We start from the raw sequence: 26,262 nt of genomic DNA on the forward strand, positions 1-26,262 counted from the left end.
GATGCTCCGGTGGCATTGCTACCCCCCAGGGCCCCCGTCCCGCCTAACCCTGTAGCGGTTGACCACGGGATCTAGCCCTTTGACTTTGCACAGACGGGCTATGACCAGTGGACCTCCCCACCCGGTTGTGTTTGGTCAGCCCATAGAAACACTTTGGAGCAACATCCGGGCCAGACCCACAGCAAGATCCCCTCCGTGTAGACCCGACGCGTCCATTTCCCCCCTCCAAGTGTCGGCGGCGGCGCCGTCCGTGAGGGGGGGCACACCCCGGAGACGCGTGCCGGGAGTTTGCAACCGCCACAACACTTCCAGACTTGTGAGAGGCCGCCTACGTAAGATTTGGCGGCATGCTAGCCCCCGGAGGCCACCGGCCACAGTCGTAGACGCGCGAAGAGCAATCCGCGTAGAGGGAAGTTTTCAGATACTTCTCCATCACGAAAAATTATGAAAAAATGACCATAAGTCCTATAGCACATGTGCCCACGTCGTGTAACAAACTCACGATTTTATCGCGCTCTGAGTATTTAATAATATTCACGGGGCATCGTTACCGCAGAACGTCTACTACCGTGTCATCGCCGTCCGTGAGGGGGGCCACACCCCGGAGACGCGTGCCGCCTCTTCGGACATGCCAGCACACCACCCTGCATGTATGAGGGCCCGGTGCGACGCTCCGGTGGCATTGCTACCCCCTAGAGCCCCCGTCCCGCCTAACCCTGTAGTGTTTGACCACAGGATCTAGCCCTTTGACTTTGCACGGATGCGCTTTGACCAGTGGACCTCTCCACCCGGTTGTGTTAGGTCAGCCCATAGGAACACTTTGGAGCAACATCCGGGCCAGACCCACAGCAAGATCCCCTCCGTGTAGACCCGACGCGTCCGTTTTCCCCCTCCAGGTGCCGGCGGTGGCGCCGTCCATGAGGGGGGCCAAACCCCGGAGATGCGTGCCGCCTCTTTGGACACGCCACCACACCACCCCGCATGTATGAGGGGCTGGTGCGACGCTACGGTGGCATTGCTAACCCCCCAGGGCCCCCGTCCCGCCTAACCCTGGAGCGGTTGACCACGAGATCTAGCCCTTTGACTTTCCACGGACGGGCTTTGAACAGTGGATCTCTCCACCCGGTTGTGTTAGGTCAGCTCAGAGGGCCACCTGGGAGCAACATCCGGGCCAAACCGACAGCTACACATCCCCTCCGTGTAGACCCGATGCGTCCGTTTTCCCCCTCCAGGTGCCGGCGGCGGCGCCGTCCGTTAGGGGGGCCATGCCCCGAAGATGCGTGCCACCTCTTCCAACATGCCACAACACCACCCGGTTGTGGTAGGTCATCCCATAGAAACACTTGGGAGCAACGTCCCCTCCGTATAGACCCGATGCGTCTATTTCTGCCCTCCAGATGCTAGCGGCGGCGCCGTCCGTGAGGGGGCACACCACATACGTGAGGGGGTCACACTCCGGAGACGGGTGCCGGGCGTTTGCAACTGCCACTCAACTTCTGTCGCATAGCTGTTTTTGATTTTTAATAAAATATAAGGACCTATATTCAAAAGAACATGACGGCACATTATTAATGTGCTCGAAAAAAATACAAACTATATATATATCCGTAATCTATGGAAAAAATTACAAACTACATATATATTCATCTACTATCTACTACCCCTATAAAAGCACGAAAGGGCGGAGCACCAATTCATCTCATCCATCAAATCATGTGATCTGATGGTCTACATCGCTCCATCATACTAAGCGCCTTTTACGTTCTAATTACCCACCATGCCACTCCACGTTTGTAGCCTTCAAAGAACCTACACGCATGCACAATCGGTTTAGCTAAAACAAGACGTTCCCAAAAACAAGCTGGCTCCCCTCCCCCGTGAAGCAAACCGCCTCCCTCAGTTCCCTCACCATGGCAGACGAACCCATCATGAGCAGTCGCCCTCCATGCGCACATGTGATTCTACTGGCCAGTTATGATCCCCACCTCTCCACACGGCCCTGCTCTACGGCGCCGATCCTCACCGACAGCCCCTTGCGGCCCTGCTTCCCGTCCGCCTCCATCGCGCCTCACCATCGACGGTTGCCCGGCCGCCTCTCTTGTGGCGCTCGGCGTCCGTCCCCCACGCGGCCAACGGCGACTCCTCCGTCCTCCACACGGCCGGCAACAAAGACTCCACCACGCCGCAACAACGTAGAAGCTCCTCCTTAGCAGATGTGTTCTTCCTCTGCGCCACCTATGAAGAGTTCCTGCACTCGACGCCACCGATACGATGGTCTGCATGTAAGTACTACACTACTACTTCGCTGAGATTCCTTCTGTCCGTCCTACAATGAGGTTCTTGCTTCCTCAAATTAGCAGGTGTGGGCAGGGCACTACAACTGCTACTTGTGCAGATCCACAATATTGAGGTTGCAGAACTTGCAGACGTTTGATCTAAGATGCCCGATTGTACTGCATGGAAGAAAGTAATTATGCAAATCCTAATACTAGTAGAAAACAGGGCTTTGGTCCAGGCCGAGTCAGCCCATTAGTCCCGGTTTAGTCCAGAATCGGGACCAATGTGGGCATTGGTCCCGGTTCGTGAGCCCAGGGGGCCGGCCGGGCCACGTGGGCCATTGGTCCCGGTTCATCTTGACCTTTTGGTCCCGGTTGGTGGGATGAACCGGGACCAATGGGCCTCGCTCCTGGCCCACCACCATTGGTCCCGGTTGGTGGCTTGAACCGGGACCAAAGGCTCCCCTTTAGTCCCGATTCATGTCACCAACCGGGACCAATGAGGTGCCTATATATACCCCTCGCTCGCGAGCAGAGCACCCCAGTGCTCTGTTTTTCTCTGGCCGAGGGGGAGAGGGCTTGGTGGTGCTCTAGCTCACCTCCTATGCACACAAGGTGTTCGATGGAATGCCCGAGCCACACTACTTAAGCTTTCTCCTCTCCAAGCTCGACCTCCAAGCTCCATTTTCCATAATATTTGTCTAGGTTTAGCGGTCCGTCACGCCTCGTCCCCTCTTCACCGCCGTCGATCACCCGCGCCGAGCTCATCGCCGGCACCACCGTGGTGAGCCTCTTGTTCTTATCTTCTTTCTGAAAGGAAAAATATTCTTACTTGTATGTTTACATAGATACTTGTATTATTTTCTTACTTTTATTATTGCATCTTATAAAGTGCGATGGTTTTGGTATCCGCCCCCGTCGGCCCTCGTCCTGTCTATGATTTGGATGTGGTATATATATTATCTTTATAACGATTGGTTCATTTATTGTTTTTGAAAATTATGCCGACCAACGTGACATAGATTTTATTTATGTAGGATGTACGTGAATCGGAAATGCCAACCGACCCTATTGTCGAGAGGTTAAATTTAGTTGAAGAAGAAAACAATTTATTGAAGGAAAAAATAAAAAAAATTGAGGAGGAGAAGATGATATTGGAGTTGCATGTTGCGGATGTCGTCGATAATCACAAGATCAAGATGGATGCAATGCGCTTGAAGATTAGAAAGATTTGAAAATATGCCATTCATACCGAGGCTAGGTATCATTATGCCGTTGGATCAATTGTTACCTTGGTTGCGATTATGATCGCATTTGTTTTCGCATTGAAATGTTTTACATAGTTTCAATGTATGGTTTAATTAATTAGATGCTCTGGAGAGCTATATGTTGTTAGATGAGAACTATGTATGCACTTTGGTTTTAATGTGATGATGAACTTCTATTAATTTGGACGCTTAATTATATATATAATGCACGCAGATGAACCGGCAATGGATGTACAGTGACAGACACACCTGTGAGTACATTAAGGGCGTGCATGAGTTTCTCGATGCGGCTGAGGCAACCAAGCAGAATGGTTTCATGTGTTGTCCATGCACTGAATGTGGGAATACGAGGTCTTACTCTAACCGGAAAATCCTTCACTCCCACCTGCTTTACAAGGGTTTCATGCCACGCTATAATGTTTGGACGAGGCACGGAGAAATAGGGGTTATGATGGAAGACGACGAAGAAGAAGAGTATGATGACAACTATGTGCCCCCTGAATACGGTGATGCTGCAACGGGGGGAGCTGGTGAAGATCAAGAGGAACCAGACGATGTGCCCAATGATGCTGCAACGGGTGAAGCTACTGAAGATCAAGAGGAACCAGACGATGTTCCCGATGATGATGATCTCCGCCGGGTCATTGTCGATGCAAGGACGCAATGCGAAAGTCAAAAGGAGAACCTGAAGTTCAATCGCATGTTAGAGGATCACAAAAAAGGGTTATACCCCAATTGCGAAGATGGCAACACAAAGCTCGGTACCGTACTAGAATTGCTGCAGTGGAAGGCAGAGAATGCTGTGGCTGACAAAGGATTTGAGAAGATACTAAAAATATTGAAGAAGAAGCTTCCAAAGGATAACGAATTGCCCGACAGTACATACGCAGCAAAGAAGGTCGTATGCCCTCTAGGATTGGAGGTGGAGAAGATACATGCATGCCCTAATGACTGCATCCTCTACCGTGGTGCATACAAGGATCTGAACGCATGCCCGGTATGTGGTGCATTGCGATATAAGATCAGACGAGATGACCCCGGTGATGTTGACGGTGAGCCCCCCAGGAAGAGGGTTCCTGCGAAGGTGATGTGGTATGCTCCTATAATACCACGGTTGAAACGTCTGTTCAGAAACGAAGAACATGCCAAGTTGATGCGATGGCACAGTGAGAACCGAAAGAAATATGGGAAGTTGAGAGCACCCGCTGACGGGTCGCGGTGGAGAAAAATCGAGAGAAAGTACTGGGATGAGTTTGCAAAGGACCCAAGGAATGTATGGTTTGCTTTAAGCGCGGATGGCATTAATCCTTTCGGGGAGCAGAGCAGCAATCATAGCACCTGGCCCGTGACTCTATGTATGTATAACATTCCTCCTTGGATGTGCTTGAAGCAGAAGTTCATTATGATGCCAGTTCTCATCCAAGGCCCTAAGCAACCTGGCAACGACATTGATGTGTACCTAAGGCCATTAGTTGAAGAACTTTTACAGCTGTGGAATGGAAACGGTGTACGTATGTGGGATGAGCACAGACAGGAGGAATTTAACCTTAAGGCGTTGCTGTTCGTGACCATCAATGATTGGCCCGCTCTCAGTAACCTTTCAGGACAGACAAACAAAGGATACCACGCATGCACGCACTGTTTAGATGACACTGAAAGTATATACCTGGACAAATGCAGGAAGAATGTGTACCTGGGCCATCGTCGATTTCTTCTGACCAACCATCAATGTCGAAAGAAAGGCAAGCATTTCAAAGGCGAGGCAGATCACCGGAAGAATCCCGCCATGCGTACCGGTGATCACGTACTTGCTATGGTCAATGATTTACACTACGTAATCTTTGGAAAGGGTCCCGGTGGACTAGCTGTTCCGAATGACGCTGAGGGACACGCACCCATGTGGAAGAAGAAATCTATATTTTGGGACCTACCCTACTGGAAATACCTTGAGGTCCGCTCTTCAATTGACATGATGCACGTGACGAAGAACCTTTGCATGAACCTGCTAGGCTTCTTGGGCTTGTATGGGAAGACAATAGATACACCTGAGGCACGGGAGGACCTGCAATGTTTGCACGAAAAAGACGGCATGCCTCCGAAGCAGTATAAAGGTCCTGCCAGCTACGCTCTTACGAAAGAAGAGAAAGAAATCTTCTTTGAATGCCTGCTCAGTATGAAGGTCACGACTGGCTTCTCGTCGAATATAAAGGGAATAATAAATATGCCAGAGAAAAAGTTTCTGAACCTAAAGTCTCATGACTGCCACGTGATTATGACGCAACTGCTTCCGGTTGCATTGAGGGGGCTTCTACCGAAAAATGTCCGATTAGCCATTGTGAAGCTATGTGCATTCCTCAATGCAATCTCTCAGAAGGTGATTGATCCAGAAATCGTACCAAGGCTAATGAGTGATGTGGCGCAATGTCTTGTCAGTTTCGAGCTGGTGTTCCCACCATCCTTCTTCAATATCATGACGCACGTCCTAGTTCATCTAGTCAACGAGATTGTCATCCTGGGGCCCGTATTTCTACACAATATGTTCCCCTTTGAGAGGTTCATGGGAGTCCTAAAGAAATATGTCCGTAACCGCGCTAGGCCAGAAGGAAGCATCTCCATGGGCCATCAAACAGAGGATGTTATCGGGTTTTTTGTTGACTTCATTCCTGGCCTTAAGAAGATAGGTCTCCCTAAATCGCGGTATGAGGGGAGACTGGCTGGAAAAGGCACTCTTGGAAGAGACTCAATAATATGCAGGGACGGATATTCTCGGTCTCAAGCACACTACACAGTTCTACAGGACTCTACCTTGGTGACCCCGTATGTCGATGAACACAAGAACATTCTGCGCTCCAAACACCCAGAGCAGTGCGACGACTGGATTACATGTGAACACATCAGGACTTTCAGCAGTTGGTTGTTAACACGTCTCAGAGGTGACAACACTGTTTGTGATGAGTTGTACTTGTTGTCCAGGGGACCATCTTTGACTGTATTGATTTACAAAGGATACGAGATAAATGGGAATACATTTTACACGATCGCCCAAGATCAAAGAGCACCAACCAAAACAGCGGTGTCCGCTTTGATGCAGCAACCGAGAGCGGAAAGGACACATATTATGGTTACATAGTGGACATATGGGAACTTGACTACGGACCTGATTTTAAGGTCCCTTTGTTTAAGTGCAAATGGGTCAATCTGTCAGGCGGCGGGGTACAGGTAGACCCACAGTACGGAATGACAACAGTGGATCTGAAAAATCTTGGGTACACTGAGAAACCGTTCATCCTAGCCAATGATATGGCACAGGTTATCTATGTGAAGGACATGTCTACCAAACCGAGAAAAAGAAAAGATAAGGAACCGAATACATCATACGATGAGCCAAAGAGCCAAATAGTTCTTTCAGGAAAAAGGGACATCCTGGGAGTGGACGGCAAGACAGACATGTCTGAAGATTATGAAAAGTTTCATGAAATTCCTCCCTTCAATGTCAAGGCTGACCCAAGCATCCTAATAAACAATGAAGATTATCCATGGTTACGGCGCAATAAGCAAATGACACAAGCGAAGAAAAAGTGAAGACTTTCTCCCGCAACTATTATGATGATACCATGACAACTTTGTAACACACGAACATGCTACCGTTGTCCGTTTTGTACATGCACATGCTATGTGGGTGAAATTATGATGCCATGCCAACTTTAAACTTTTTCAGAGTTCATTTGAAATGCTTTCATGTCTTATGGTACGGCCCTCGTAATACCATGACCATTAGTCCCTGGCCCATGCCAACTTTCAACTTTCAACTTTCTAAAACTAATGGCACTAACAGAAAGTTTATAATTTTGCTCCTCGCCCCTGGCCCATGACCATTAGTCCCGGTTTGTGCCACAAACCGGGACTAAAGGGTTGGTCCTCGTGGCGGGCAGAGTTTAGTCCCACCTCGCCAACCGAAGGGGGCTCACACCGGTTTATAAGCCCTTCCCTCTCTGCCTTGTTGAGCTCCTCTCAAAGTGAAAATAGATGCCCTAATAGAGAAAATTTTAACCTAAATTCATAGTGAATTTCTCTGAAATTCATAGAAATTTACTATGAATTTAGGTTGAATTTTCTCTATAAGCACATCTATTCTCATTTTTTAGTAAGTTAATCACAAACTTGTGATTCAAACAATTTTCAAAGAATTCAAATTTTAACTATTCAAATTTGAAAACTAATGGCACTAACAGAAAGTTTATAATTTTTCTAAAACTAATGGCACTAACAGAAAGTTTATAATTTTGCTAACCTAAAAGCAAACAGAATTAAAAATTAAAGCAAAAAAACAAAAAAACAAAAGAAAATAAATAATGCAAAAAACAAATCAAAAAAACAGGAAAAAATATTTTTATAGTAAAGTTAATCACAAAATAAAATGGCACTAACAGAAAGTTTATAATTTTTCTAAAACTAAAAGCAAAAAGAATAAAAAAATAAAGCAAAAAACAAAAGAAAAAAAATAATGCAGAAAACAAAACAAAAAAACTGGAAAAAATAGCAACAATAAGTATTTTGTTGTAAGTAGAAACAAAATAAAATAAATAAAGCAACAAAGAAAACAAAAAAACAAAATAAGTGTTTCCAAATTTGAAAACTAATGGCATTAACAAAAACTTTATAATTTTTCTAAAACTAAAAGCATAAAGAATTAAAAAATAAAGCAAAAAAAAAAGAAAATAAAACAAATAAAGCAACAAAAAACAAAAAAATGCCATCTACTGGGCCCCCACGGCCTGAATACGACTAGAAACCCATTAAATGGCCAGGATTCACGCCCGTAGGAGGCCCAGTAGGCCCACAGGCATAGCAGTGACAATTAGGCCCGTAAGCCTGCAATGGAGAGAAGCTCGAGAGGGGTGCGGCAGTGGGGCTTATAAACCACTGCGCACCCCTCTCAACTAGCAAGGTGGGACTAAACTTTCGACGCCGCAGCCGCACAAGGCCTTTGGTCCCGGTTGGTGGCACCAACCGGGACTAAAGGGGGGCATTGGTCACGGTTGGTGGCACGAAGCGTGACCAATGCTTTGTCTATATATACAGCACTTGTGAAAATTTTGGTTCAGTTCTTCAATCCCGCCCCGACGACGCCGCCAGGCTGCCCCTCTGCTCACCTCGCCATCGCCGCCATTGCCCCTGCCCCGCCCCCGAGAGCATCCTGCCACGCCCCCGAGCGCGCCATGCCTCGCCGTCGTCGTCGGCCGCCCGTCCGCCGCCCCCGAGCACCCCATGCGCCGCCGAGCCCGTCCGCCGCTCCCGAGCACCCTCTGCGCCTCGACGTCGCCGCCGTTGCCCCTGCCCCGCCCCCGAGCGCGCCCTACCTCGCCGTCGTCGCCGACCGCCCGTCCGCCGCCCCCGAGCAACCCCTGCGCCCCCGAGCCCGTCCGCCGTCCCCGAGCGCTCCCCGCCGTCGCCCTCGCCCTCGCTGACCCCGAGCCCGTCCTCGTCGCCGTCGGCCCCGACGCCGGCCGCCCGCGTCTCCTCCCCGATCCCTCTGGGATAGGTAGCTACCGCCCCATCCTCCCCCTTCCTTCCTTCCCTGCTCCTTAATTTGTATAATACTCCCTCTATTCCTTGATATAAGGTGCGTAGATTTTTGAGAAAAAGTCCGAAATATAAGGTGTATTGCGTTGCACCACTCGTCTGGATAATGTTTTTAGGGATTTGACTGCATTTCCTTATATTAGGCAAGCTCCTCTATTTTCTTATGTCAATTAGTCAGGTGTAATCTCGCCCAAAACTTGGGAAATTTTCCCTCGACATGCGTTCTTTAATTTCCGTGCCAAAAACTATACACCCTATATTAAGGAATGGAGGGAGTATTGTAGATGCATGTATGATGAATTTTGATATTTTTTTGTTCATATATAATGTAGATGTCTATGTATGTATGGAATGATATCGATGGATGTATGTATATAGAACATTCGTAGAAAATATGACGAATCCGATATGACCAATGTCCCCCTCCGGTTCACTCGGGAACACTAACTCTCTCGGAGAGAAAAATGCTATCGGGGAAAAAATGTTATCGGGGTCGAGGGTCATCGAACATGAGAGGAAGAAGAGGATAAAAAAGAAGAGGAAGAAGAAAAAAAAGAGGAGAAGAAAGAATAGAGGAGCTTCTCCTATATTCTTTCTTCTCCTCTTTTTTTTCTTCTTCTTCCTCTTTTTTTTATCGGGAATGAGGGTCGTCGAGGGTCGCCGAGCGGTAGAGGAAGAAGAGGATAAAAAATAAGAGGAAGAAAAAAAAGAGAGGGGTCGACGGTCGCCTAGGGGTCGAGGGTCGAGAGGGGGTCTAGGGTCGCCGAGAGGGGAGAGGAAGACAAGGAGAAATAAATAAGAAGAAGAAAAAAGAAGAAAAAGAAGAGGAGAAGAAGAAAGGAATAGAGGAGAAGAAGAGAAAAATAGAATATATATTCTATTTTCTCTTTTCTCCTCTATTCCTTTCTTCTTCTCCTCTTTTTTTCTTCTTTTTTTTCTTCGACACGTGGGGGGGGGGGTCGAGAACGTCGGACATTCATGAGAGAGGCGAGGAAGAAGGGGAAGAAAAGGGAGAAGAAGAGGAGAGGAAGAAGAGGAAGTCTTCTCCTCTATTCTTTCTTCTCTTCTTCTTTCTTCTTCTCCCTATATGTATTAGTTTTTTTATTTAGGTTGTTAATTAGTAGATATTAATTTTGTTCATATATGTATGGATGCATGTGATATGTATGTATGTATGTATAGGGTATGTCGTTGTCGATATACCCCCTACCCGATAACTTCGACATGAGGGGGTCGAGAGGGGGTCTAGGGTCGCCGAGGGCTCGAGGGTCGTCGAACATGAGAGGAAGAAGAGGATAAAAAAAGAAGAGGAGAAGAAAGAATAGAGGAGTTCTTCTCCTCTATTCTTTCTTCTCCTCTTTTTTTTCTTCTTCTTCCTCTTTATTTTATCGGGAACGAGGGTCGTCGAGGGTGTGAGATACATTCGACGCCCACGTCACTTGTGGGACGTGGATGTAGTGTCCGACACCGACGGCCACATGTATCTCACACCCACGATACTTGCTATTTAGGGTTTCCTCTACCGCTGGTGACCCTCGACGACCCTCGTTCCTGATAAAAAAAAGAGGAAGAAGAAGAAAAAAAGAGGAGAAGAAAGAATAGAGGAGTTCTTACTCCTCTATTCTTTCTTTTCCTCTTTTTTTTTCTTCTTCCTCTTCTTTTTTTATCCTTGAAGCGTTGTCGAGGCCACCCCAAACCCTAGAGAAGCTGCGTCGAGGCCACCCCAAACCCTAGAGAAGCAGCGTCGAGGCCACTAATTAATATTAGTTCTACGTTTGCCACTAATATATCCATCTGTCATGTTTGAATAATAATTGCCATGTTGTCATTATTTGTAGAAACTACGGACACCGCCCGAGACGAAGTACAAGAAGAGTTGTTGGGGGACATAATCGCACGAGGAAGTGATGCCGTCGTCTCGTTGTTTCTCAACGACACCGATGGTCTGGAAGCAGCTGGCTATGATTATGATGGCTCCGGTGACCTAATGCCGGTGCAAGAAGGAGACCGTGAGGACGGCTCCGGTGACCCAATGCTGGTGCAAGAAGGAGACCGTGATGACGTCTCTGGTGACCGAACCGAGTCCGGCCAGGTATATATATTAGTTAAGCTTCTGCTGACTAGCTACTTGATGCATTCATTGTTTTGGTATGTACACATATTAATTAAGTCTTTGTTCTTTTTTCTAGCCCTCCGGATCGAGCACAACTTCGGTAAAGAGACGAGGCCCAAAGAAAAAGTTGAGCTCGGATGAAAAGTTTGAGATCATAGCAATCGCGCCCGACGGCCAACCGATTGAACTCCTCCGGACAAAGAGCGCATTTGTTGCTTAGTGCGGGGTTTTGGTTAGGGACAAGATCCCGATCAGCATCCAGCAATGGTTAAAGCCGGCTACAGAAGACCCTGAGGTGTGTTATGTCAATGATATGCAGAAAAATGATCTGTGGACTGAGCTGAAGTCAAACTTCACCCTACCGCCAGAGGATGATCCAGAGAAGCCAGTTAAAGAGCAATTAATCAAGTCTTTTGCTCTTAAGAGGATGGCAGAACTATTCAGGAGGTGGAAGAAACAACTGAATAAGTTTGTCGAAAATAAAGAGACACCAGAATTCAAGGGCAGATATGAGAAGATCAGAGATCACTGGCCCGCATTTGTGGCCCACAAGACATCGGAAAAGAGTAAGAAGATGTCGGCGACAAACAAGCAAAATGCTGCGAAGAAGAAGCATCACCATCGCACGGGGTCGGGTGGCTACCTCGTAGCCCGGCCTAAGTGGGCCAAGACTGAGAATGATCTGGTTGATAAAGGGGTCGAACCAGAGACAATTAACTGGCCAGACCGTTGCCGGACTTGGTTCTTTGGGGCTGGCGGAACCTTGGACCCTGTAATAGGGAAGCGCATTTGGACGAACGATCAGATGGACATACCAGTCAGGAAGCTTCAGCAGTATATCGAAGTGGCGCAGCAAGGGAACGTTCTTTCCAGATAGAGAGAACGACGAGATCACAATGGCCCTCGGGAATCCTGAGCACCCTGGACGGACAAGAGGCACGCCAGGCTCCATTCCGTGGAACGTTGGGTTTCCGGACGCAGGAGGTTACAAATCCCAGGAGAGGAGGAAAAAATTGCAGCAGACCCAAATGCAGGCGCTGCAAGTAAGGGTACAAGCGATAGAGGAACGAGAAGCAAATCGCAGCAAACATACTGCCGAAGCTTCCCCCGAAGCTACCCCGCCATCTCAGCGGAGAAGCAGCATGGCTTCCACCGAGCTGCTTCAGCCGGAGCATGCCTTGACGGCTCCTGCCAGCTATCCCATGGATGCTATCACGGAGTCTCAAAATTGCCACCTTATGACACAATGGATGAATTTGAAGGTCAAGGCGGCTGTTGGCTCTATTTATCCTACTGAACCCGGCGCAACTTTTCACTGTCGGCCGATTCCAGAAGGATGTGCTAGGGTGATGGTAGATGAAATAATGGAGGGATTTGAGGACCTCCAGCTTGACCACCCTACCGGTGAAGGGGAGACTAGGCTGGGGTCTGCTCTGAAGACTCCATGCCTATGGCAGAAGGAGCTCACCAACCTTCCGAACTGGACACCTCCGCCTCCTCCTCCTCCTCCGGCAAGTCAGGGCACTCCGCCTCCTCCACCGCCTCCTCCTCCGGCGAGTCAGGGCACCCCGCCTCCTCCACCGCCTCCTCCTCCAGTGAGTGACGATCAGGGCACTCGACCGGCTCCTTCTCCGGCGCGTGGCGGCACTCCGCCTCCTTCTCCGCCTGCGCCGACGCGCCCGAGCAACCAGCTTCCTCCTTCTCCGCCTTGTCAGCAAGGGTGGAAGAGACCTGCTGCCGCTCCGGCTGCTCTGGCGTGTCGTAGTCCTTCTCCGCCGCCTCGTAAGCAAGTAAAGAAGACAACCGCTCTGTCTGCTCTGCCGGCGTCTAGTAGTACAGCCAGAGGCGGGAGGACATACAGATTCGGTCCTTCTCTGAAGACTCCAGAGAAGTTACCATACGAGAGGACCCTGGAGGAGAATGCCGAGATCACGCGAGAAGAATTGAGGAACTTCTTTGAAGGGGTGAAAGCAAAGAAACATCCACCTCCGGAGGAGAAGGTAGATCCGGTGAAAGCGAAGCGCACTCTGGCTGCCCTGACAAAACCACCCAAGTCTCCGCCGAAAGGAAACTATGAGCGCATTATTGGAAAGGAATTTGCCGAAGCGGAGCGGTCGGGAAGTACTGTCAGTGATCAAAGGCTGAAAGAACGAAGAGCTGGGAAACAAATTGCCCAGCTCGGCGAACAAGCGAAGCAATCGTGCCCCCCACTCAAGGTGCCTAGCAACAACGTCGCTAATGATCCGAGGATGGTGCCCGGTTATAGCAATCTTGGCGATTACCTGCCCGGCGATGTACATTATGAACCCATGGAGGTGCAGATACAAAGATACGAGTACGAGAAGCCTCTCGTCAAAGATGAAAGATCTCTATCAACGCTGATGCAAAGATTGCATGATTGGTACTTGAAAATCTGCAGAGTCTCTAGGGGAGGAGTACTTTGTATGTGAAAGTTAAAAAGGAGCATGACCTCGTTGGAATTGAACTGTTTCCTGTTCCATTTGAGGAGTTCTTTCAGTTTTTCAATCAATTGGCCCTCGATAAAACAACGGTCACCTGCTACTGTCTGTAAGTAGTACTACTTCTGTCATTAAGTCTCTCTATATAGCTCAGCTCTTTCATTGCATGTATTTATAATCATCCTCACTATAGTATGCAGATTGAAGATTGCCGAATTGAAGAAAAGACAAGTCGGTGATATTGGGTTCATTAACACATATCTCATAGATGCAACTTAGGTTAAATTTCATGCCGCAGATACCGAGGCCAACTTGCTACGATCGTTGGTAATAAATGAAAACAAAGATATAATACTCTTTCCTTACAACTTCAAGTGAGTGTTACTGTCTTGTGCGTATTCGGTTTCCCTTATATATTAGTCAAGGTTATAGTAATGTAATTGATGAGTTATGCATGTGTGTGCAGTTACCACTATATTCTCCTAGAGATTAAGCTTGAGCAGGGACTAGTAACTGTCTTAGACTCAAGACGAAAAGATCCCCAGGACTATGCGGACATGACTCAAATGCTCGAGAAGTAAGTTAAATCGATCATTATCCACCATATCAGCAACTTTGTTCATTTCCTGATATATCAAGTAATTGTTTTCTTTGTCTGGCAGGGTTTGGAAAAAATTCTCCAAAAAAGCTCCAGGACTCCCAAAGAAGCTGCAATTTAGACACCCGAAAGTAAGTACTATAGTAGCATGTTCCGCGCATCTCCTATTGATTTGGCATTCTTGCTTATCAGTTTGATTGACCTCTATTTCTTGTAAAGTGGTTGTGGCAGGAACAAGGGAATGATTTCTGTGGATACTACGTTTGCGAGTCCATCCGCCACACGACCTGTGAGCGGGGCTACACTGACGAACAATATGAAGTACGTAAATAACAACATTCACAATTTTATTTTATTACCATCATTTGTGTTGAGTTCCATTCATTCATATATATATGTATTGACCCCCTTCTTCAAATTAGATGTTTCGGAAGCGGGATGAACTCCTAGCACCAGCTCGCATGCGAGCAATTCAAGAGGAATTGGCGGCATTCTTTCTTGACCACGTGATCGCTGAAGACAGAGAATACTATGTGGACCATGAGTCCGTATGATTATATTTGTAAGAGATAATTATTGTATATATGTAGCCGGTAGTGTCGGATAGATATACGAGAACTTGTTGTTCGACCAATCTCTTAGAGAAGGAGAGGAGGTCGATATCACTTCTCTCTGTATGCATATATGTTCATGACGATCTTCTGTTTCCTTCGTTTGCTTACTAGCTAGCTAGCGTGTCTAATCCTCTCTATACGTATGTATAGTACGTAGCGTCGACCAAGCACGGACATAAGAGAGGACACTTCTCTCTATTAATTATAGCTAGCTAACACAATATATGAAACACCTAAATTAACCCCCCAAAACCCCCAACCCCCCCCCCTTTCAAAACAAAAACAAAAACCCCAGCCACAGAAATGCTGACGCGTGGATGCCTATTGGTCCCGGTTGGTGCCACCAACCGGGACCAAAGGGTCTCCTGCCTGGGCTCCGCGCACAGGCCACGTGGAGGCCCATCAGTCCCGATTCTGGATTGAACCGGGACTAAAGGGACAGGGCATTAGTACCTACCCTTTAGTCCCGGTTCAGGAACCGGGACAACAGGCCCTTTTTCTACCAGTGTAATTATATCTGTATATAGGTTGGACTCTACTACATGGAAATTAGAAATATTATATGAAGTTTCAGAGTTACATTGTGATCTGTGAAAGTCTGATGCATCTCAAACTCTGTTGTTTTGCTACAGGATGATGAAGAGGAAAATAGAAGTGGGGATGAGCTCAGTGAAACAAAGAGGGGGGACAGGAATAACCAAGAAGGGGAGGGGAGGTCACAACCTCGAAGCCAGCAGCAAGTTAAGGCATCACCTTGAATTTGTAACTCCAGTAACTAAATGGACTTCATTTTTTATGTCGAACTTGTGATCCTTCTTATTACTGAAACCAAGTATCAATATGTGACTAATTGTTCTCTTATTGTGGTCTGACAAGACTTAAATATTGGTATGCCCCGATCAGTGTCTTATTGCATTAGTTATTCTTATAGCTGGAGAGTGTGCACATGAGTTTTTCCCTGCCTTTACTTATTATTGAAAAATAAACAACAATGCATGTTATCTTTACTAAATTAATAACACTAAGTAGGAATTCAGAATAATGAAGTATTAATAACAAGAAGTAAGAAATCTGAAAAAAATAGTGCATGAGAAATATGACATGCACTGTAACATAGAAATATCCTTTTTGATTGCTCAGCTGTTAATGTTGCAAATGTTCTTTTTTCTGTTCTCTTAAGAATGGTTTTAGATAGAGAGCTGCGCCCATGTTGTCTGCCAAGATTTTTTTTGAAGGTCTATAGAATTTGATCTGCAAGCTTTTGATCCTAAGGGTTACATCCTTATAAAGCTATTTCTTGTTTGTAAGATGAATATTGTCTATGTCAAGACTCAAGGGAAGCAAGGATGGATAGGAGTGGCAGTTGCTAAATCTGTAACCAGTTAGTTCTTCAATCAAGGTAGTCACTTGAATTGGGTATTTTCTGAATTATAATTAAAGGTGGACAGTTTCTTACAAATCTAACATATACCTTTTTGAATCTTGATCTTGTTTCATATATAGCTTACACGCAGCATGTCATGTATGAATTTATTATCAGTTCTTTCCACACGGATTGTGCAACGTCTGGATGTAAGAGTAGAAGGAATACGATTAAATAGGTTATGTGCATTCTTTACAAAACTCTTTCCCTTCTGTTACATGTTTTAGTTATATGCAATCATCTACCATATCTGTATCACTTGACTGCAAGCTTTCATTTGTTTGATGCTACTCAATTGGATTATTTCCGTGTTTTCTTGAAACATGGTGTGTAAGCTTTTGATTGACCTATAGCAGTTAGCTTGCCTTGGTCGGCTTTTCATATGGTATAGTTCAAAATTCAATTTAACATGACTCTTTGTAATACTTTGTTGAAATCGAACTAGGAAGCAGGGTCAGGTTGATTATTGTTTTCTGTGTCATGTTATATTGCTGCAATCACTAATTCTGAAGATTCAGTTGTCCTTGTGCCCACTTAACGTTGTCAGCTAGATCCTTTGTTCATTACAATTCAGGTTGTTATATTTTTTCGCCTACCACACCCATTATGTTGCCGAGTGATGTTGAATCAATAGTTGAGTAACTCATAAGTTTCCGATTGGTGATCCCATTGTAAATCCAATATAACTTTTTGAATTTAAAAATGCCCAAATTGCCAGGATGGTCAGGGGGTATTACAAGGGGCAAAAGAGATATATGGAAGGAGAGGGTACATAGCAAGGCACGGGGCACAGAGGACGCAAAGTGTCACATCTGGCCAGCCAGGCGAAAACAGTCGACCCAAGCAAGGCCCTCGTGGCGGTGGTCAGCATGTTTAATCATATATATTCTTTTTTTTCTAATTACCTAAACACAGTGGCTGCATAGTGGTTCCACTTACTAACAACGGTGAGGTGCATTGGAGATTACCCTAAGACACACATATATATTGCTGAATTTAGCAAAGTTGTCTCGAGCCAAATCTTTTACCTACTGCAATAGCCAATATACATGGCATGTTGTTCTCCAGACAATAGAATATAGATGGCCTAGAAGGGTTTTATGAGCATAGATGGCTTAAAAGGGTTCTATGAGCAAGGATTTTCTTTGGGCGGATACGTGCATTGCACGTGCAAGTTTACTAGTATAATACATAAAAAAGCATGAAAACATACTTTAAAAAAGCATAAAAACATATGTAAAAAAAGCATAAAAACATATGCAAAAAAACACATGTAAAAAAATAGCTATGCCGTCAGCATAGAGACGGCAGGGTTTTGGTGGGCGTCGTGCCGCGGATCGGTGACGTGGCACCTATGCCGATGGCTGCCGTCGGCATACCTACGCCGCGGATCGGTGATGTGGCATGCGGAGATATGCCGACGGCCGCTCGTCCAGACCGTCGGCATAGGTTTGACGGCGTTAGCCTCTAGTCACGGGCAGGGTCGCTGGGCCCACAGGTATGCTGATGGCTGATTTATGCCGACGGCTGCTGTCGGCATGTCTACATATAGGTCGACGGCCGTTCTGTGCCGACGGCGGCTGTCGGTATAGGTCTGTGTAACCCGACGGCCAGGACTGGCTGTCGACATAGCTCAAACTAGGCCGACGGCAACCGTAGGCATAGGTTTGGCCGTCGGGGTAGGACCATTTTCCGGTAGTGCATACTTTAATTTACTTGCACAAATGTATTTACATGTTTGTTCTGTTATGTATGTACACTTTAATCACACAACTATATATTTCCACTCCAGCACATATTCAGCCATTGTTTATATCTGTGGTGCTCACTTCCTGAATAACTTGTGAGAGACGAAGAAGCCGAGCGAGAAAGCAGCGATGGCGATGGCGACCACCTCCTTGTTGTTCCTTGCCTTCTCCACCACGCTGTCCGCCCACTTCATGTCTGTCAGCTGCTCCAGCCCCCCTGCCACGCGCTGCTTCCAGCCGCTGCACGCCGTGGCCTTCTTCTCCAACACCGCTTTGGCTTCCATGGCAGCGGCCGCAGCCTTGGCTTTCTCTTCCTCGATGCGCCGTCTCACGCCCGCCGCCAGGCTCTCCTGGTCAACCACCGCTTTGTCCTTCTCGTCGATGGCAACCTCCGGCTCCGGCGCCGGCTTTTCGGGAGCCTCAGGCTTCACTTCTTGCTCCTTCTTCACCTCTGGTTCTGGTGCTAGCTTTTGCTGCTCTTGTTTGTGGTTGCTTGCCTCCTCCGGTTGCTTCTGCTGTTGAGCATTCTTCGTGGCCTCGTCCATGGGCTTGTTGGACACATCCTCCTCCTTGGCGATCTCTTCCTTAGGCTTGGTGGTGCTGTCGTCGCCGCTGGCCGCCTTCTTATCGTTGCCGTCGATGTCTTTGGTTGGCGGCGGCCTGACGTCTTCCTTGGCCACACCAGGTTTATCCCTCTTAATCTCCTCGATGCTCGTCGGCGCGGGGACACCAGAGTACGCGCGCTTGGGCACGGTGAGCGTGAGCACGCCGGACTCGAAGCGGCCAGCGATGTCATCGAGGCTGGCGGTAGACGGGAGCTGGAAGACCTTGTGCAAGGAGCCCGGGGTGGCACTCGGCCTCGCCCCGCTCACGGTGAGCCTGCCGGCGCCGTCCACCTGCACCCTGAAGTCGCCCTTCTTGAACCCCTCGAGGCTGAGGCGGAGCACGTAGGTGCTGGCCTTGTCCGCCCATTCGAACTTGGGGTCCAGGACCGGTGCCGGCTGCTGCCTCTTCGGCTTGGTGTTGGTGGCGGCCGCCATGAGGAAGCGTAGGCAGGGAATCGTGGTGGACGTTGCGATGGATGGATGGATTGGTCGGTTGATGGTGTTGTGAACTGTGAGTCTGTGACCGAGGGAGGTGAGCTGCTGAGTTTGGGAAGGTTGGCATGATGCGTCGTTTATATATTTAGGTGTTGGCATGGCATGGTGATGGATGTAAGAGTATGTATTGTTGGTTCGAAACTTGTAAAAGTAGGAAATCTTTGGATGGATTAGTCCGGCGTACGTTCTTGGAATGCATTCATGTGTAAGAAGACGTGTAGCTACATTCATGGAGTCATGTGTGAGGAAAGGTTAAGGGATCTTTGTGCGGGAGGGTAAATGGATTTGGAGGGAAGCTAGCTATGGAGGTGAAGAAAAAAAAGGATGCTTGCTGTGCATGGTAATCGGGGCAGGCAAGCCAACTCGATCGATCGCCGGCCGCACAAGGCCACCTCGTTCGCATCTATCGGAGGCGGACTACGTCTTCGAAAGAAAAAAAAAGTAACTTTTTTTGTTGCGGGTCAAACAAAAGCAACTTCAGAAAGTGCAATAATTTCCTTTAATAAAACACTTACTACCTCCATCCTGTTCATTGGTCCAACTTAGAGTTTGGGTCAGACTTTGACCTTTGATTTAACTATCAAAAATAAGTTATAGACCCTAAAAATAGTATCATTGAAAACCTTTTTTAAATATGAATCTAACAATATAAGTTTTGTGACATATAACTTATAATTTGTTAGTCAAATCTATGCAAAGTTGGACACAAAATACGAAGGGGACCAATAAACCAGACAAATGTAGTAGTACATATGCTCACAAACATGCACATATCCTCACCGCTATGAACACCCACATGCACATGTTATCGTTATAAGCACCTCCGAGATATTAAGCCGGTACAACATCTTAAAATTAATGAAGGGGTGTGGCTAGGTCTCAGTCGACTGAAATTTAACCAAGTCTCAGTCAAGTGAGAAAAATAAAAAAACTGAAAAAAAAATTTGCACGGATCTTAATGTAAGATCCGACGGATATAACATCGACTGAGACTTAACGAAGTCTTAGTCAACTGAGACTTAGCAATTTGTTAATGAAACCACCACATATGCCTTGTAGTCGCTGGGAATCTCTCCTTTTAGGAAAACACAAGTACAAGTGTCAAGTGTAGGACTTGAACTCTGGTGGACTGGTTCCACCACAAGGAACCTTCCCATCTGAGCTACGCTCAATTAGCATAAAGTGCAATCTTAGCATGCGTGGACAGACCCTCGTAACAGAACAACTTAAGTCACTAAGTTTTAGCCAAGTCATAGTCAACTCCTTGACCATTAGGTCATTGTTGCTTCAAGATTTGTGCAGTGTTGCTTGTTCCGTGTTAAATCGGTCATATGGACAAACTGGGCTGGGCTGCTCTTTTGTCTTGCTTTTATCGTGTCGGGGGCAGGGGCGCTGTCCCAACCCCTATTTGGTGCCTTAAGCGCCAGTTATAGTTTTTTTTGCAACCGGCGCACATCCCCTCCATCTTAAGCTTGGCCAATTTAACTTTTTGTTATGAATAGGATAAGCAGTCGAAACCTGGAGCAAAAGTAACGAAACACTTAAAAGCCAGGTGGAAACGTACCAAAACTCAGAGGAAAACCAAAGGAAAAATATCGCTAGAGGAGTCGATACATGTAGTGTTGTGTACTGAAGAATAGGAAATCCGTAGGATTGGAACTGATCGACCGAAGCCTTTTTCAGCTTTTGTATGGAGCTAATAAGTTGATTCTGCTGGACATATTCTTCCTAGTTTATTCGAGCCAAACCAAGGGTGAGAGAGGAATGCTATTGTGGCAAGTGGACAGGGAGGGTGAAAGGCGACACCAGTGCGCATGGGTGAGGACATGTGCGTTCCATGACCTTTTTCCGGAGAAGAAACGAATTGAATAATGGGTTTCAACAAAGCCTAATTAATTGCCCAACAATTAGGATGATTAATCTTTTGATTTTCCTAGATGGACGAAAATATTGTTTTCAAATATGTTGATAGTCTTTGTAATTTTTCTTAAAATCTTGCGTGTATATTGTTTCTCTCAAATACATCACAAATAAGGATATAGCTGAAGCAAGGGCAAAGGGGCATGTGTGATCATCTCATCCCTCAAATAACATTGACGCTACTTATATCCAGTGGTGCAATGAAGGATGCTTCTGTAATAGGGCAAATGTTGCCAACGGAGGAGCTTGACTTGCTCTTCTCGTAGTTCCTTCATAGCTTAAGTCCTTTAAATTCTTTTGAGATGAATAAGTAGTTTGGAGCTAAGTTTCATCGATGAAGTAGGAGAAAATGTCAAAATTATACTAAATCAAATACACTTATTTTTTGATGAAGGAAGTACAAAGCAAACTCAAAAGAAAATATGGTTAATGTGGCACAATATACCACGTCCGTATGCAATGGCACATTAGCGGGAGCTAAAGGGGGGTTGATGAGTCTAACCATCAGAGCTAATAGCATCTCTAGCATATCACTTAAAACTTAATTCCCAAACTTTCTCCCTATCCCCAAAATTCAATAATTTTGAGGGATTAAACTTTTTCTCATGTAGATCCCCTGAGCTTAATCCCTCAAACCAACGACCCCACATGGAAACCTCTCATCATCTTTGTCTTCCTTCTTCCTTTTTCCGTCTTCTTTCTTCTCCCTTGCACACCGACAACAACCATTGCTCCGCACTAGAGGATGTCCATGAGCTAGCTAGGGCCTAGAACTGAAGATCCACAAAAGCAATTTGATAGAGTCGCAACGAAGGCGACGTACACGTGCAACGAAGGAGTCGAGAACGTAGGCGGAATTCGCCCTCCACGGGCCACGGTTTGAGCACTTCTTCGTGTGAATGAGTTCTTCTCCTCTTCTCCAAGTGGCACGAAGGCATGGTGCAAAATGCAACGAATAACCTGATCGGTGGTGGCTAGCCGACAACCATGGTTCTATGTACATAGAAACTGTAGATGAGTTCTTCTCTGTATGTGCCACGAGTATTGTAATATCTGGTAGATTCCACCAATGGAAATGCCAAGATTTTGCCAACTTCGGTTGTAGCCAGATATGATGATTGACTTCCTGTTTTTGTGTCAATATACATACTTTACTTGCACAAATTACTTTACATGTTCTGTTGTGTCACTGTACACTTTAATCACACAACTATGTATCTTCACTCCAGTACATATTTATCCATTGTTCGTATGTGTGGTGCTCACTTCTTGAATAACTTGTGAGAGACAAAGAAGCCGAGCGAGAAAGCAGCGATGGCTATGGCGACCACTTCCTTGTTGTTCCTTGCCTTCTCCACCATGCTGTCCGCCCACTTCATGTCCGTCAGCTGCTCCAGCCCCCCTGCCACGCGCTCTTTCCAGCCGCTGCACGCCGTGGCCTTCTTCTCCAGCACCCCTTTCGCTTCCATGGCAGCGGCCGCTGCTTTGGCTTTCTCTTCCTCGATGCGCCGTATCACTCCCGCTGCCAGGTTCTCCTGGTCGACCAGCGCTTTGGCTTTCTCGCCGTCGGCAAACTCCGGCTTCGGTGCCGGCTGCTGCTGCTGCTTCTGCTTCTGCTTGGTGTTGGTGGCGGCAGCCATGAGGAAGCGTTGGCAGGGAATCGTGGTGGACGCTGTGATGGATGGATTGGCTGGTTGATGGTGGTTGTGAATTGTGATCGAGAGAGGTGAGATGAGATGGGAAGGTTGGCATGATGCATCGTGTATATATTTAGGTGCTTGGCATGGCATGGTAATGGATGGAAATGGAATGTATGGTTGATTCAAAACTTGCAAAAGGAGCAAACCTTTGGTTGGAATTAATCAGGCGTACGTTCACGTGTAAAGAGGACGTGAGGCTACATCCATGGAGTCATGTGTGAGGAAAGGTTTAGGGATCTTTGTGCGGGTTGCTAGGTATGGACCTTTGGAGGGAAGCTAGCTATGGACGTTGCTTATAGATGAAGGTTGGGCTGGGCGTGGCCGGTGGCAGTGCCGGCGGCGGCGTTCAGCCCGGATCCGGTCTTGGCGGTGGCGAAGGCGACGGCTGACCCGGATCCGATCACGGTGGTGGTGGCATTGCCTTTACCGGGGATGACGGGCCATGTGTGTTAGGAATAAACCGTATGTGTGTGTGTGTCCCGGATGGTGCGTGAGTCCGTGCTCGCGTTCGTGTCCACGGTGCAGTTCTAGTTTGGGTCGAGTCCGAGTCAAGCTGGTTTGTTGCCAGGCATGTGATCGTGAGGTGAACGCGTTCGTGTGGAGCGGAAGCGTAGGCGCTGCGTTTCTGTTAGCTAAAAAGCTGGCTAATCTCGTGTTTGTTACGAGATGTGTGGTGCGTCCATGGCGTTTTTTAGCGCCGGTGGCGTGCGTCTGCCTATATAGGTCTATGTAGCTCGTGATTTGTTGACAGTTTGAACTGGAGAAAAAAGCTGTTTGGCAGCGAGGCGTTCGTCGCCGCAAAACACCTATGCGTTTACTTCTTCTTCTACCTCTGTCCCTGAAAACCAGTTCGAGCTAGCTAGGGTTAGACCCCAACAATTTGGTGGGTCCTTGTGGCGGCACCGTTCGCGGCGGATCTTCGGATCCCGTGTCCGGGCGTGGCGGCCAGAGCTTCCTCCGGCGTCGACGGTGCTTGATGCGGGATCGCGGCGGCGGTTGCCGTTGTATGGGCGACGACATCAGCTGGCGCGACAGTGGGTGCTCCTTGTAACGCCTGGAATCGGGGCGGCTGCCCCACTTCATCAGCGGCAGCGGACTCCGGAGTCGTGCGGTCGACTAGGAGTCCGGATCTCGAGATGGTGACGGCCTTCTGAGGCTGGTGGAGGTATGTGACGTCCCTTTCATCAATAGACCCGGTTCGATGCAGTTGGGCGGGTGACACATGTGCCTCTTTCGGAGTTGTCAGGCGGTGCCTGTCGTCGGCACGTGAAGCCACGGGTGGATGTGCTACTGGCGGTTGCTACGCACGACGTCTTATATGGAGACGTCAAGTCGTGCCTGTTACCGACAGGTGATGCACGGTGGCTCTAATGGAGGTGTCACGGTGGCTCTAGTGAAGGTGTCAAGTTTAGCCTGTTGTTGTTGGATCGAAGGTGATGCGACAGTAGCAGGAGGCAGGCGGTATGGGACGTCTTTTTTTTCATGTCTCCTCTAGAGGTATCCGGCTATCGAAGCGTCGGTAGCTGGATAAGGGCGGATGGTACATATGACTTCAACGACGAGTTTTTGCATTCCAGTGGAAACAGAAGATCTCTGATTGCTATGTCATCGCGCGCCTGTGTCGTGTCCTTTATGAAGTTGGTGGATTGAAGCTTTGCTGTGGGGATGAGAATCCGAAGTTCAACCTTGTGGTGGACTCGCCATCATTGGCACACGTGCGGTGATTCCTTCTTGAAGGCGTAGTCTAAGAGTTGTATTGTTTTCGTTTATGTTGCGTATTGTATCATAGGATTAGTGGCTATCTGGGAAGTTACTGCTGCGAGGTATACAGCCTCAGGGTTTGTTTTTCACTTTCTTTATGGGTCAATGATGTTGAGATGCTGGATTTTATACTATTAATAATATATGGTTGCATGCATCGTCCTGATAAAGAGGCCGGGGAATATCCTTCTTTTCAAAAAAAATTATTTCACCAATGAAAATGCCAAGATTTTGCCAACTTTGGTTCTAGCCAGATATGATGATTGACTTCATGTTTTTAGTGTCAATATACTCCCTCCGGTCTTTTTTACTCTGCATATAAGAATTGTCTGAAGTCAAACTTCATAAAGTTTGACCATGTTTGTATGGAAAAATATCAACATCTACCATGCTAAAGTTATATAATGTGAAAATTTAATTCATGTCGCATCTACTAATATTGATTTCACATTATGAATGTTGGTATTTTTTTCTATAAAGTTGGTCAAACTTTACGAGGCTTGACTTCAGATAAATCTTATATGCAAACTAAAAAGGACCGGAGGGAGTACATACTTTACTTGCACAAATTACTTTACATGTTCTGCTGTGTCACTGTACACTTTAATCACACAACTATGTATCTTTACTCCAGTACATATTTATCCATTGTTCGTATGTGTGGTGCTCACTTCCTGAATAACTTGTGAGAGACGAAGAAGCCGAGCGAGAAAGCAGCGATGGCTATGGCGACCACCTCCTTGTTGTTCCTTGCCTTCTCCACCACGCCGTCCGCCCACTTCATGTTTGTCAGCTGCTCCAGCACCTCTGCCACGCGCTCTTTCCAGCCGCTGCATGCCGTGGCCTTCTTCTCCAGCACTGCTTTGGCTTCCACGGCAGCGGCTACAGCTTTGGCTTTCCCTTCCTCGGTGCCCCGTATCACTCCCGCTGCCAGGTTCTCGACCACCGCTTCGGTTTTCTCGCCGTTGGCAAGCTCCGGCATTGGTGCCGGCTGCTTCTGCTTGGTGTTGGTGGCGGCCGCCATGAGGAAGCGTAGGCAGGGAATCGTGGTGGACGATGTGATGGATGGATTGGCTGGTTGATGGTGGTTTGAATTGTGATCGAGAGAGCTAGGTGAGATGATATGGGAAGGTTGGCATGATGCATCGTGTATATATTTACGTGATGGATGGAAATGGAATGTATGGTTGATTCAAAACTTGCAAAAGGAGCAAAATCTTTGGTTGGAATTAATCAGGTGTACGTTCACGTGTAAAGAGGACGTGAGGCTACATTCATGGACTCATGTGTGAGGAAAGGTTTAGGGACTTTTGTGCGGGAGGCTAAATGGATCTGCTGGGAAGCTATAGCTATGGAGGTGAAGAAAGGAAGAAAGAATGCTTGCTATGTATGGTAATCGTGGCAGCCAAGCTAGCTCAATCAATCGCCGGCCGCACAAGGCCACCTTGTTCACATCTATTGGAACGTCATCGGAAAAAAAGAACAGCGCAACTTGAAAAAGTGTAATCTTAGCGTGCAAGGCGGACCCCTCAGAATTTAAATCATAATATATTCTCCCTATAATCTTTCTCAAGTTTATCACTCACTTATTACTCCCTTAGTTTCATATGCAATGTAGTGCCCTTAGATTTTTGTAAAAGTCAAACTTTAGTAATATAAAAATATGTGTCAGGGTGTATCTCATGATATGGATTGTTTA

General features: G+C 47.1%; 1 protein-coding gene across 1 annotated transcript; it reads right to left on the reverse strand.

Moving 5' to 3' along the window:
* Positions 1-18,022: 18,022 nt before the first annotated feature.
* On the reverse strand, positions 18,023-19,251 carry LOC125521211 (stress response protein nst1-like). Its single transcript, XM_048686270.1, has one exon. It carries the CDS (start codon positions 19,120-19,122, stop codon positions 18,160-18,162), a length of 963 nt encoding a protein of 320 aa, XP_048542227.1. The 5' UTR covers positions 19,123-19,251; the 3' UTR covers positions 18,023-18,159.
* Between the last annotated feature and the right edge of the window lie 7,011 nt (positions 19,252-26,262).

Source organism: Triticum urartu, chromosome 7 (assembly GCF_003073215.2).
Source record: "Triticum urartu cultivar G1812 chromosome 7, Tu2.1, whole genome shotgun sequence".
Classification (NCBI taxonomy): Eukaryota; Viridiplantae; Streptophyta; class Magnoliopsida; order Poales; family Poaceae; genus Triticum; species Triticum urartu.